General features: G+C 41.6%; 1 protein-coding gene across 3 annotated transcripts in view; it reads left to right on the top strand.

Moving 5' to 3' along the window:
* Window positions 1-15,037, top strand: part of ATP8A2 (ATPase phospholipid transporting 8A2) — a 463,903-nt gene that overhangs the window by 294,937 nt on the left and 153,929 nt on the right. For 2 of the 3 annotated variants that reach the window (XM_007471455.1, XM_007471457.1), the window contains exon 27: window positions 8,175-8,249. The exons of the other annotated variant lie outside the window; for it this stretch is intronic. In XM_007471455.1, coding sequence (XP_007471517.1) covers window positions 8,175-8,249 — 75 coding nt within the window. The remainder of the gene's footprint in view (window positions 1-8,174; window positions 8,250-15,037) is intronic. 3 annotated transcript variants of the gene reach the window in all.

Genomic DNA, 15,037 nt, shown 5'->3' with positions numbered 1-15,037 from the left:
AAAAAAAAAAAAAAAAAAAAAAAAAAAAAGATACTGGAGGGGAAGTTCCTGGGCTCTCTTGCTACTACTGTTATTTTTGTGCTGTTATTATTTTTTTATTTCTGATAATCCTTACCCTATAATAGAATCCTGACTTTTCTCCCTTAATTTCCTGTCTACCTACCTAATGACTTACCTAGTCATTTTGCCTTTTCTTTTGTCAATCTCATACTGTTTCTTTGGCATACATTCCTTCATTTACATACATACAGATTTTACATTTTAAAAGACAGGATTGCTGCATTTATCCCCTAATAAAGAACTTTAAGGGGTTTCCCCCTATGCCTTTTGTTTTGTTTTGTTTCCCACTGTTAACAGTACTGCAAAACAAGATATGTTTTTATATACAGGTGCTTTTATTTATGAGAAATGAACTTCTAAAAATAGAATTTCTAGATGAAGTGTATGCCGCTTTTTTATCCTAATGCATTCTGCCAGATCGAATTCCAAAAAGATTATAGCCCTTTGACTTGTAAACAGATATCTTTAATCAGCTCAGACCTGACTGCATATCAGTAGATCATGATGTTGTTGCCACTTTAGTGAGAAACCGTATGGCTAATTTATTTAATTACTCTCTGTAGGGTACTTTTCCACTTCAGTCCTCTACCGTGGGTCTTGGAAGAGCCGAGTAAATTGAGGAACAGTTCCCCCCATTCCCGGATGAAGCAATCATCCAAGTATGTGGCTGGGAGCTGAGAATCTGAGTGGCAGCAGGTCCAGCTGCCAAGGTGGTACAGTGGCGGCTGGGACCCATAGACAGGAGTCTGTGCAATTAGCCAGGACAGTTACTGCATTTTTGGCAGTGGGGCAGCAGTTAAAGCAAAAAAGGATCTTTTTCCAAGAAGGAAAAGCCATTTAATAAGTTTGGGTCAGTTCGCTCATAACAGCGCTACATTTGAGCAGGAGAATCCCCAGGAGCTTGGCAAACCATCACTACTGGCCAGTATTCCTCCCAGCTCACAAGTCTGAGGCCGTCCAGGCAGAACCTGGCTCTCTGCTTTGACTGTATCCATTTAATAGCATTCCTAGTTAACAGAGTGAAAGCAGAGGAATCTTTGCCCTCTTAATCCAGAAGAGTAAGATTTAGTGGCTATAGAAGCCGTGGTCCAAGTAACTGCACAGCAGAGGGGGCGGGCAGTCTGTCTGTATTGCGGGCTGTGTGCTTGGGCGTGCAGCTTGAAACCGTGGTCCTCCAAAAATGACATTGATGTTTATGAATGGCGCAGTGCTTTCTTTTTTGTAGATGAATCAACATTTGTATATGACTAACCACTGTGAAAGTCTGATTTTATAGTGTGTCAGGGAGCCATCGTGTACCTGTCCTGTGAATAAATAAAGCAAAAACTCAGTACGTTTACATAAATATTTTAAAATACAGTGTGTTCTACTTTTTCCATTTCACCTAGGGAAATCTTGCCAAAATAAAATCAAGTTTGAGTCTTTACAATGTAAGAGAAAACCAGCTCATGGATTTTGAAATTAGAAGATGAATTCTGTTTGTTTTGTTTATTTAGGTTTTAATTTTTTCTCTCCCAAATAAATCTTTCCAATGAAATAAACAGGTCTGATCATCTAATGATGGATTATTTGAATGAAGATTGAAATTGAATTGGAAATGTGGAAAATTAGCCGCCTTATACTTTTCAAAAAGCCGCAGCACCTGCAACTGATAAAAATTAGGACAAACATATCAAAAATCTTTGAAGAAACCTGTGGCCCAGCCAGTGCCAACTTGGACAGAATCAGAACACTGGCTGCTTAGAGGAAATATCTCAACATTCAACTAATCAAGGATGTTAATCTGAAGTAAATATTGAAAATTGTGACATGGTTAGGATTGCTCAGAGCAAAGGTTAATGCTGAGAAAGAGAAGCTTGATTTCTTAGGATCTTTTCCCCTTACTGTGTATTTTCAACAACTAGAATGTCATAGTTATATGAAATTCACTCTCAGTCTTTAAAGTGATTTCTCATTAATAATTTATCAAGATATATTTCTGGTTTAGGGATCTAATTTTGTCAAGTTCTGCATTCACATGCATTGCTACCACGGCCTCTAAAGAGTAAGGCCTGTGGTTCTATGCATGAGGCGTCAGGCCAGAGAGTAGTTACTCAAAAAGAAGCAAAGATTTCTGAATCCTCACCCGCTACACACAGATTTAATCATGGTTTCCTGCAGTCTGTCCGATGGCGTTATTTTGCTCATAACAAACACGTTACAACATTATTTTGAAGTTTTATCAGCTTGACCTAATGAACCTATTTCTTTCATCCAGGGTTTCTCAATAGTGGCACTCTTGACATCTTGGACCAAATAATTCTTTGCTGTAGGGAACTCTCCCGGGCATTGTAGGATATTTAACAGAATCTTTGGCCTCTACCCTCTGGGTGCCAACAGCACCCTCAAAACAGTTTCCAGACATTGTCAAGTGTCTCAAAGGCAAAATCAACCCTAGTTGAGAATAACTTCTCGAAACAGTTATCTAAACAAAACATGAACGTGTTTAAAAAGTTCAAAATAGTACGAGAGGTATGAGTGAGTCTCCATACTACCACCTAGAGAACACTTCTGCTCCCTCAAGATAATGAATATGAACAGTTTCTTATGGGTCTTCCAGCAAGTCACCATGCATATGAGCGTATATACACCGGCTCTGCGTAATCATGACTACTCAACATATACCTTGATATACCTTGATATTTTTCAGTGAGAGTTCTGTATTACCATGCTCACAGGACTATATTGCTCTAATTTCTTATCCTTCCAAATAATGCCATGGTAACATCCTGGTATTTTTATGTTGAATACTATGTGATTATAGCTATAGGATATAGAGTATGTTCCTAAACGTGGAATTGCTGGGTCAAAGGAAAAATACATTAAACATATTTGTGGACAATATGCTATATTACCATCTGGGTATAAGGGTAGCTATTTTCTCAGGTTATCAAGCTTTTAAATCTTTGCCCATTTGTTGGGTAAAAAATGATATCCCTTTGTGTGTGTGTTTCATAAAAAGTGAGATTTCCTACATTTATAAGTGGTTTTGTGTCCTGTGATCACACTCCCTGTATATTCTTTCCCTGTTTTCCTAACAGCTTGTTGGGCATTTTCTTTCTCATTTGTAGGAACTCTTTATATAGTAAGGAAATTAGATCTTCACAGACGTTACAAATATGCGTGTACTGTTTATTCATCTTCTTTCAACTTTATTAATATTTTTTGCTATAGAAATGAATTGTTTCAAATTTATTCCTTTTTGTTTGATTTCTGAGTTTGTCATACACAGAGTCAGTTTCACATACAAAAAATAACTTTTTTTTCCTGTTTTCTCCTAATGCTTTGAGTTAGTTTTTTATGGTTAAGTGTTCAAGCCATCTGTGATTAGTTTGAGTATATGGAGTGAGACCACAATACTATACAGGTGTAACTTTTCCTATTATAGAATGTTAATTTATTATATGTTAAAGGGCATTTCAACAGAGTGAGATAAAGGTGGTTTATTAACCAAGTGCTGTTGACATAATTGCCTCATATTTGGGTACAAGATAATGAAGCTGGATCCATACTTGGTGCTTGCAGGGAACCAGTGGAGGGCCATTGCAGCTCCATGAGGAAAGGCAGTGACCTCAGAATGGCAGGCGAGGGCCTTGTCCACTGTAGGGCTTTGTAAGTTAGGGTCATGAATTCAATCTTATTCGAATAGTGTTTCTCACATTTCTCTTGTACTTAGCATATATTTGGGGGTTTATATTTTTATCCATTCAGCATTTTTAAATGTATTATTAATATAACACATATTTGGTATTACTTCTGTCATCATATTTCATGTTATGTTTTCAACTATTGATGTTTCTTTGGTTTCTACCTTTTGCTGAAATTCTCATCATGCTTTTATTGCCCTAAGGACTTGTGAACATTCACTGCTGACTTCTGGTGTTGTCTACTGTGCCCGAGAAACATGGAGCCAAACTTGACTTTTCCCCTCGTAGGCTAATTGCTTTTTCTGCCTGAATATATTAAAAAACTGATCCTATAAAATTTTAAAACTCATTAATTCATGTATCAGGGTTTGCGTGGTTGTTGATCTTTTGGCGGCCGTTGTTTTGTTTCCTGGGGACAAAAGGTGTCTTCTCTATTTATTGGCTGATTAAGGTTTTAGAATATTTCAGGAATTTTTCTTCTATTATATCTTCGAACATTTGTTTCTATGCTTTTTTTAATACCTTTTAAAAAATAAATTTATTTATTTATTTGTTTTTGGTTGCGTTGGGTCTTCGCTGCTGCGTGCGGGCTTTCTCTAGTTGCAGCGAGCGGGGCCCTCTCACCATGATGGCCTCTCCCGTTGCAGAGCACGGTCTCTAGGTGTGCGGGCTCAGTAGTTGTGGCTCACGGACTCCAGAGTGCAGGCTCAGCAGCTGTGGCGCATGGGCTTAGCTGCTCTGTGGCATGTGGGGTCCTCCCGGACCAGGGCTTAAACCCATGTCCCCTGCATTGGCAGGCGGACTCCCAACCACTGTGCCACCAGGGAAGCCCTCTCCTTTGTTTGTTTTTTAAGGTACACCTTTTGGGGTTTTTGTTGGTGTTGTTATCTTTGGAAGGCAGTCAGTTTCTCTTAACTTCAATGTTAACTTTTGTTCACTGCTCAGTTTTCTCGAGCCTGCCCTGCCCTACCCTGACTGGTTTCAGCAGTGTCCATTCTGGGTTTTATTTCCATGGCCTTAACCCGTCACATCGACCTTTCCTTATTTGTTTCCTTCTTTGATATCTTACACATCTTATTTTAGCTCTTGTTTCAATGAAAGGCCACGTATTCTTTAGCTCTTTTCGCCTTGTCAGGAGCATTCAAAATACTTTTCTGTGCTCGGGCTTCCCTGGTGGTGCAGTGGTTGAGAGTCTGCCTGCCGACGCAGGGGACACGAGTTCGTGCCCTGGTCTGGGAAGATCCCACATGCCGCGGAGCGGCTGGGCCCGTGAGCCATGGCCGCTGAGCCTGTGCGTCCGGAGCCTGTGCTCCGCAATGAGAGAGGCCACGACAGTGAGAGGTCTGCGTACAGCAAAAAAATAAATAAATAAATATTTCTGTGCTTTGACCTGGTTCTTTCTGTGAAGAATGTTTCATATTATTATCATTTATTTATATGTCATATTCTTCTGTTTGTATTTTTTCTTTGTTATTTTTTGATGATGTCTAGTGGAGGGGGCTTCACAGTTTTTTCAGAACACTTTCTCATCAGTGTCTGTCTCTTCCGCACTGGTCACCTGTCACTTTGTAGTAATGACCACCTCCCTCGCCACCATTTCTTCTCCTCAGGTGAGTCGGAGGCCTCTATACCTCACGGGGAATTTCTGTGCATCACGGGTTTTCTGTTAGGTGAATTTGCATTTATTTCTTTTCACTTTACCTCGATTGGTAGCTGCTGAGTTGATTGCTCTCTTTGCTCGGTCCTGTGCCCTGCCATTCTCCTCAGTCACTTCTCGGGGGAAAAGGCATTTGTGGGCACATTGCCCTTGAACTGCAGTTTGCCTGCTGTGTTGAATTGGACCAGGGACCTCAGCCATGACTCATACCTACCTCTGTATCTCACCCTCTGAATAAGAGCTGATTCAGCTCTTTCCGGGGTTTTGTTGGAAACCTTTTCACTCTGAAGGTTTTGTCTGCTGTCGACATTCTCCCTTGATTTGATCCTACTTCAGCATATTTATCAGCTTCTATTCTATGTCATTTGTAGTTTTAATTAAGTCTATCATAATTTCCTTGAAAATAACTTTTCGATTTTCAATTGTTTTGCTGCTTTCTATTGGTATTAGGGAGGCGAGGACAGTAAAAATAGTACCACTCTACCTTCAGCAAAAGGCACTACATTAACTGAATTAAGCAATAAAATAGTTGTGTTCACTAGATATTTATCAATGTTCTCTGTATTGTTTGAATAGGAGAATAGAAAAGTATAACACAATCTTGGGAAAATTAGCTTAAGACCCTTGAAGCACTTTTCTTTTTCTTTTTTTTTCTTTTTTTTTTTTTTTTTTTTTGCAGTACGTGGGCCTCTCACTGTTGTGGCCTCTCCCCTTGCGGAGCACAGGCTCCAGACGTGCAGGCTCAGTGGCCATGGCTCACGGGCCCAGCCGCTCCGCGGCATGTGGGATCTTCCCGGACCGGGGCACGAACCCGCGTCCCCTGCATCGGCAGGCGGCCTCTCAACCACTGCGCCACCAGGGAAGCCCTGAAGCACTTAATGAGTATGCTTGAATCAGGTGTGGATCTGGACTCTCATTGCACTAAAAGTTTGGTCGGAGTACTGATTGCCGAGACCTCATGTGATGGGGAGTCCGTGCAAATAAAATTGTTGCTTTAGGGATGGCTAATATTTGAATAGGTGTGGTAACAGTATTCTGAGTGCAGAGCAGAGCACAAACTTCTGATTCTCCACCAATATTTCTTCACTGAGAATAGCCAGGCCTCATGGACCTCTGGGGAGGTAGCTGAAATGGAGAGTAAATAGGAGTGAGGAAGGGTTTTTGAAGGTCAGCAAAAAGCTTATCTTAGATTTCGGAGGGATCCCTGGTAGTCCTTTGAATGAGGGAATGAGATGATGAAAGCTGTGCTGAGAAAACTCTATCTGGCAGTTGAATGGAGGTATTTCGTTCGATCCCACTGGGACATGGTGAGTGAGTCCCTGTTTGTACCAAGCATCCTACTGGGTACAGTTGTGCAAATTTGGGAACAATTCCTGGCTCAGGAAACCTAGTCTGGGGGAGTCAAGAAACTGACTTAGAAAAGTCTGACTTAGTAAAATGTTCAGTAGCAGAGTTAATCTCAACCCAGATTATTATGGGGTGGCTGTTCTGTGTTGCCAGAGTCCTTCCACGGTAGTAATGGATTCAGTCTGTCATGATATTACACCACTAAGGTGGATTCTGTGATTAGCGTGGGGTACATTAAAGTCTACCCCACATCACCGGGATCCTGCCGTATCATGTGAATTCAGCTGAATTTTAAACAGCGGCGTTTTGTATCCCGTATTTCTGTATTTGCTTTTTTCTAAATCAGGTTTCCATCCAGCCTCCTTATGGCTCGCCCATCTTCTGCTTCACTCTCACCACCTCCATATCTTCTCCTAATTATACCTGGTAATGGTTCCTTCTCTAAGATAATTTTTTTCTTTTATAAATTTATTTTATTAATTTATTTTTGGCTGTGTTGGGTCTTCGTTGCTGCACACGGGCTTTCTCTAGTTGCGGTGCGTGGGCTTCTCATTGTGTTGGCTTCTCTTGTTGCGGAGCACAGGCTCTAGGCGCGCGGGCTTCAGTAGCTGTGGCACACGGGCTCAGTAGTTGTGGCCCACGGGCTTAGTTGCTCCGCGGCATGTGGGATCTTCCCGGACCAGGGCTCGAAGCCGTGTCCCCTGCATTGGCAGCAGATTCTTAACCACTGCGCCACCAGGGAAGTCCCAATAACATTTTTTTTGTCGTTCATGTCCCTGGCACTTTGCTCTGCAGTTGTTTTTATGTCAGTCTTGCCTAATCAATTAGAATTATGGTCTACTTGAAGATATAATCTGTACTTAATTTATTTATACAACCCATGTTACTCCAAAAGATGATTTGAGCATGTTTCTTTCCTATTATTGTGTGTTGCCCTTTGCTGAGGTGGTGGACATTTGATTAAGGAGGGTCGGTATTTTAGGAGCTAAGAACACACATGACCAACAGAGGAGTTTCTGTGGTTTTTTATTTATTTTTATCTATTTGAAAGTCCTACAAAGATTAATCATATTTATCGAGTCAACTTTATAGGAAAAAGAACATGAAGCTGAGACCCTTCTGGTATTGAGAAAGTGTTGACACAAATCATATTAGATTTAAATTAAACGTAAATTGCTTTTCTGTAAATATGTACATGCTACCTCTTAAAATCGATGTACGCCTTAAATTTTCGTTAAAATATTGGTGTTTGTGATATTGGGAATCTGTATTTTATGAAAAGAGCAACGGCTGCGATCCTCTGGCTCTTTATCTCTCAGCAGCTGTGTCCAGCTGGTGGTCCACATTCCCCACTACTCCTTCGGTGAATGGAAACATTTAGGTCAATATTGATACAAAACTTCATGAACTTTTTTCTCTTTCAGCTTTGGTTCGCCTTTGTTAATGGATTTTCTGGGCAGATTTTATTTGAACGTTGGTGCATCGGCTTGTACAACGTGGTAAGCATTCTCCATTTCTCTCTGATGGCATGCAGAACTAAACTGTTTGTGTCTGGGAAGTGTATCTAAGTCCCTCATCTGCATCCATGGCAGGCAGCACAAATAGATCTTTAGGGCCTTTGTTGCTGCCACACATCCTGCAGAAGCCCAAACTCTCCACACATGGTTTCAATCATAGCAGATCATTCTTGAATAACCCCATGAAATTATTAACCCATATATCTTGAAAATAGACCCTTGTTACCTCCTGACTAAATGCCTGGGCAACATTTCCATGTTTTTAGCTCAAGAAAAAAATTTCTGAACTACGTCTAAACTCATTCCACTCCATAATTTTATTTCTGAATTCTTAAACATATGCGAATATACAGTATGTAACCTGGTGTCCTTTTTGTCCTTCTTAAAAGCGTATCTGTCCTTGTGGAAGAATGTTTTCTCCCACAGTTAGTGCTAAAATAATGAATTCTGACTTCCAGCTCCCATGGCGAATGGTAATCAGCTTATTTGGTATTTTTCATGATTTTAGAGCTCTGCTTTCATTACTTGACTGTAATGAATTCAAAAGCTAGAAATAAATATAAACTATAGACTAAAATGACTGTGTAGCTACTTAGTCTTCTGTTTTACTGGCAAGGGGTCTAGCTTGGTGCTGTAGAGACCTGAGTATGCCACATTTCTGGAGCTGCACTTTCACCACTGTTTTGGACCCTAACTCTGACATTCTCTGCCCTGGGGGAGTTTATACTCTGAAGCAGCCATAGTAGGTAGGCATAGATGGAAGTTACCAGACATACAATAATATAAATCATGGTGCTGTAAATATTTATAATTTGTATATACATTCGTGGCTGGCTATTCAAATCATCCATTCTCAGACTCCTCCACACACACACACACACCGTTTTTTAGTAGCTGCTGTGCTAGGTGTTATGTATAAAATGCTGCATACAACACGTTGCTTCAGCCCTGTATAGCTCGACAGGTTAAGAGGGTCACACGTGTAGACTAAGATGGTGCTGAACCAAGTTCGGATCTTGGGTTTAGGCAGCATTCAGAAGGTGGTAAGTGTGTTACTCACTACAAAGTACACTAGTACATTTGTTGCTAATAATTACGCCCCAAAAGACAAAACTGACAGGTGATGAGAGCAGGGCTGAATTGATGGCCGTTTATCACCTATGCTTGAAAAGCTACTCTGACCCCCTACCACATGGAAAGGGGCTCCAGGGCCTCCCCTTGGACAGATGGTTAACTTTGCAGGACTTAAAAGTGTTTTGAGTAGGTTAAAATTATGTGACCGTTTAGGGGGAAATATACTGACTGCTCCATAGTGATTTAGTGTTGGGAAAGGCCAACCCAGGCCCGCATACGTACTTGTAACTAGAAGGCGGAGACCTAGGAGGCTATGTTTAGTGCTAAGGACTGAAATACATGTCACTGGTTACACAGTAAATGGGTTTTAGCCCTCTTCTCATGCTCAGGCAGGAGTGCTAGTTTCTTTCCTTAGCACTCTGCAGTCTTGGGCAGTTCAGATTCATCCAACAAACTCATTGAGTGGCTATTACACATCAGATGCCGATAGGCTGTAGGATGATGTTGGTCAAGATATGGTCCCCAGACCACTTGCATGAGAAGCACCAGGATTTCTTTGAAGATGCAGATTTCCCAAACATCATCCTAACTTAACAAAGAGTTTCTGAGAAGCAAAACAAAAATTTAAATAAAACTTTCTAGCAGTGGTTACCCACATTAAAGTTTAAGACCCACGATGACCTCTGATCCCTAGGGTTGGGGATATGTTTTATACCCTTTGTGTCCTCCAGATGAGAGACAGTATGGCAGCAGAGAAGTGAATTCCCAGGTGAAATGGCCCTGTGACCACGGGTCCATGGTACCAGTGTGGGAGACGGTCACCAGGGAGTGGTGGCAGAGTTGGGACAGTCAAATCCAGTGGGGTCAGAGGGTCATTGGCCTCCACAGTCAATCACTGGAAGGACCAAAGCTTTTGAGGACTTGGAAGTCTGCCCCCATAGCAATTGTCTTGGTAACTTTTGTTTGAAATAAATAGAAACTTAGAGAAGAGTTGCAAAAAAGAGTACAAAGAACGGTATACCCAGACTCATCGATTATTGGCATTTTGCCTACCACATGCGTCTCTCTCAAGACACGCACACACGTGCATACGTAGGCTCGTGTGCACATACACTCCAACATGTATATTTCTGAGCCAGCTGGGAGTCAGTTAAGACATAATGCCCATACTGTTCATCCTTTAGTGCATAGCTGGACTGTTCTCTTACATAACCACAGTATAACGATCAAAATCATAAAATGTAACACGGATACAATACTACTGTCTAATCCGTATTACCCCATATTCCAATTTTGTGATTACTCTTCTGTTCAGCATTTGCTTCCACTCCAGGTCACTCCACAGAGACCCCGTGCAAGAGGCAGTTTGTGACATCTGAGACATTGCTACTGACCCCTCTTCTGGGCTGGAGTCTCCCTTGCCATTTTCTTTTTTTTTTTTTTTTAACATCTTTATTAGAGTATAATTGCTTTACAATGGTGTGTTAGTTTCTGCTGTGTAACAAAGTGAGTCACTTATATCCCTTGCCATTTTCTTTCTTTTTTTTTTAAACATCTTTATTAGAGTATAATTGCTTTACAATGGTGTGTTAGTTTCTGCTGTGTAACAAAGTGAGTCACTTACATCCCTTGCCATTTTCTGCAAAGCACTATTGCTTTTTTCCTTTTCGGTACTTAACACTTCATGTTTGATTCTCCAAGCCAGCTAAAGTAGAAAGTCATCGTTTCTCAGTCTCATTCTCAGAGCAGATTACAGAGCATTGAAACTCCTCTGTCTCCCAAGGTCATGAATCAGTGCCATCCTATTAGATGCTCATTATATCCATAGTCAAATTTCTACATCATTTTAGGTTATGAGTAGAATGAGACAAAAGAGGCTGCCAGTGACCAAAGCTACCATATGATCAAATGGATTTTAGTTACATTGTATCCATTTTTTAGTGAAGAGATAACTTTTATTTTATTTTTATTTATTTATTTTTTTTGCGGTACGTGGGCCTCTCACTGTTGTGGCCTCTCCCGTTGCGGAGCACAGGCTCCGGACGCGCAGGCTCAGCGGCCATGGCTCACGGGCCCAGCCGCTCCGCGGCATGTGGGATCTTCCCGGACCGGGACACGAACCCGCGTCCCCTGCATCGGCAGGCGGACTCTCAACCACTGTGCCACCAGGGAAGCCTGAGATAACTCTTTTTAACACTGTTTCAGAAAATATATCCTACTTAATTTTCAAGCCAGCAGAATTTGAAGAAAACTGAGCCAGCCTTACTTATAAATATAAAAATTATAAATAAGGTATCAGCAAATAGAATTCAACGATGTATCAAAAGAATAAAATATTTGACAAAGAAGGATTTATTTCAGGAATATAGGAAGCTCAAAATTTTTAAATGTTTCTAAGTATCACTGTATCAGCCAAAAAAAGAAGAAAAATGTGATCCCATCAGTAGATGGTGCAAAAGTCTTTGAGTCAATTCAGCTGCCAGTTCCAAAATAAGGACTCTAAATAATATAGGAAAGAAATAAGTCAATTAACTGTAATGCAGGCTATTTATAAAAAATAAAAAAAAAGTAGCATATTGCCATAAATGGTAAAATTCTAAAATGATTTCATTTTAAATAAGAAATTAGTCAGGGATTCCTGCCATCACTATATAATTCAGCATTGTTTTGGAATTTTCAGCAACTGCCAAGAAAATTAAATAACTATTACAAATACTAGGAAAAAGTAAAATATTTCTGTGCTTATACAAATATGTGCACCAAAAATGGCCATGTTAAATATGTTCATATATGACTGTACATCTAAAAAACCCAAAACATACCAGTAAAGAAATACTAGAATTATAAGAAAATTTGATAAGGTGGCCAGATTCATAATAAATATATAAAAACCTATAGTTTTTTTCTGTCCTGGCAATCACTAGCTTTTTTTTTTTTTTTTTAATTCTAACAATGAGCGCTTAGAAATGCAAGGAGAATAATAATTCCTTTCAAAATAGCAATTAGAATTATACATTTCATAGGAATAATTTTTATAGTACCTACATGAAAAACACCCCAAATCTTACCTAAGTATATGCAACATGATTTAACCAAATGGAAAGTCATACTATTTCCTTGTATGGGAAGACTTAGTGTCATAAAAAACTTAGTATCAACCCTTCCAAAATTAGTATATAAATTTATGTGATTCCATATAGAATCCCAATGGATGATTGTTTGGGGGGTGGGGGGAGAAGGGAATTGCATAAAATGATATTAAGGTATGAATGGGATTAACAGGCATCTAAGAATAAATATGCAAAGCATGTTCAAAAAAGACCAATCAGAAAGGTAGACTTATCTGAACATCTGACTATACTATAAAGCTTCCATAACCACATCAATGTGATACTGACAGAGAAGTGGACAAATAAGTCAGGGAACTTAGCACTAAAGTTGGTGGTCCAGGGAAATGAACATTTTTTCAAAGTAAGAGTCAAAACTTAGGTTGATACTAATTTTTCAAGCTGGAGAGTATTAAATAGAATATAACAAGCATTGCTGATAGGGAAGCAGGCAGAAGATTGTTGTCCTTTCTGAAGGGAGAGAGAAACAATGGGAACCTTTTCTGAAAGCAGCCAAGCAGCATCCTCTAAAGTTTAAAACACATGTATTTTTTTCCCCTTACAGACCTACTTTTGGGAACCTTTCGCATAGAAATAAAAGATAAAGGATAGATGTTACAGTATGTTCTAGGTGTTTATTACATGATGTTTGTGGCAAGGAAGAACTAGAAATAACATGAATGCCTGTCCATAGGTGATGGTTGAAAAACTATGATCCATCCATACTATGAAATATTATGTGAGCATGAAAAAGGCTGCTTCGGGGTCAAACCCAGGGTACTTGGGGACTTCCCATGGTGTATTGTTTAATGAGAAAAATAAGATGAAGAAAATGTGTTTGATGTCTTGTTTCTGTAAAACAAATAATGATCCCGAGCAGTGTGTGTGTGTAGAGGGGGAAGGGGTATGCTACAAGCTGGGTGAGAAATCTGGTAGGTTGTTAGCCTGGGGATGTGATGCGGGAGAGGATTTGAAGCGGGAGGAAGGAGGAAGTAAGTGGGAAAAGGAAAAGAAAAAATAAAGCTGTGGCTGTGTAAAGAGTGTGCAGATAGCTTCTTTAACCAAACGGTGAGGGCGAGTTTATATACTGAGTGTGCAGAGCTTTTGAGATGCTTGTGGGGTGCTTTCCTCTAGCGTCTGTTATTGTGAGATGTGGATGCCACCACTCTGGGTCTTGTTCTCCCTGAAACCTGTAGGACGTTGACATCCCAGGGCTGTTTTCCTCTACGCTCCTGGGTGAAGATGGAGCTGCTGGTGAGTTTTATGGGCCTCGCCCCACCGCAGCTCTAGTTGCTTTATCCCAGCAGACTTGGAAAAGGCTGACTCCTCTGGTCGGGTGTTCAGGCTCCTGGGAACTGGCATGCAATCAGAACTCTCGTAGAGACACACATCCAGTTCCCGCGGCCCTGAGAGCTTGCTGGGCTCGTGGGTACAGATTTGCTTGGTGCTGATGCAGAGTCGAGAGCGACCTGTGCACACACCCAAGGAGAAGGTGGTCCTCGGGTCTGCCGCACCGCCTGGGCTGGATGACATGCTTGTCCCAACCCTGTTCTTCAGCTGGGTCACACGCTATAGAGGACAGGAAAAGGTAACAGTCTTAGGAAGCACCGTCCAAGGGACTTCCCTGGTGGTGCAGTGGTTAAGAATCCACCTGCCAAGGCAGGGGACACGGGTTCGAGCCCCGGTCTGGGAAGATCCCACGTGCCGCGGAGCAACGAAGCCCGTGCACCACAACTACTGAGCCTGCGTCCTGGGGCCTGTGAGCCACAACTGCTGAGCCCGTGCACCACAAGTACTGAGCCCACATGCCACAACTGCTGAGCCTGCACTCTAGAGCCCGTGAGCCACAGCTGCTGAGCCCACGTGCCACAACTACTGAGCCTGTGCTTTAGAGCCCGCGAGCCACAACTACTGAGCCCACGTGCCACAACTACTGAGCCCGTGTGCTGCAACTATTGAAGCCTGCATGCGTAGAGCCCGTGCTCCGCAACAAGTGAAGCCACTGCAATGAGAAGCCCACACACCGCAATGAAGAGTAGCCCCCGCTCGTCACAACTAGAGAAAGCCTGCGCACAGCAACGAAGACCCAATGCAGCCAAAAATAAATAAATAAATTTATTTTAAAAAAAAAAAAAAAAAAAGGAAGCACCCTCTGCCCAAGAGCTCGTCATCCTGGGAGGTCATTCTGTCTCCATCCCAGCCTTGTCTTGTGCCGTGTCCCTAGCTAACCGCCATCCTGAACATCCTAGAGCTTCCCCGCAAACGTGCTATCCGTGTTTGTGCCTCAGAGCTTTGTGACGGGTGCTCCTTTCGTGGGGATGCTTCCCTCTGCATCCCTCCCACCCACATCCCTTACCATCCTGCCAAATCCTGCAGGTCCAGTACCTTACAGGGCAAAAGCTGTTTAGTCCAAGCATCCTTCCTTGACCCCCCCTCTCCTCTCCCCCGGGAGTGACTTTGCAGAGTGCTGTGTTTTAAGTTTGTTCTATGCCTGTTGCCAGCTGCCCCGTCCCCAGCTCTGCAGCAGACGGAGTTCCTAGCAGTCAGGGACCTGCTTCCTTGCCTCTTCCTCCTTCAGCTTCTAAATCT

This window comes from Lipotes vexillifer, unplaced genomic scaffold, assembly GCF_000442215.2.
Source record: "Lipotes vexillifer unplaced genomic scaffold, Lipotes_vexillifer_v1.1 scaffold543, whole genome shotgun sequence".
NCBI lineage: Eukaryota > Metazoa > Chordata > Mammalia > Artiodactyla > Lipotidae > Lipotes > Lipotes vexillifer.
This window is presented reverse-complemented; position numbering and strand designations above follow the sequence as displayed.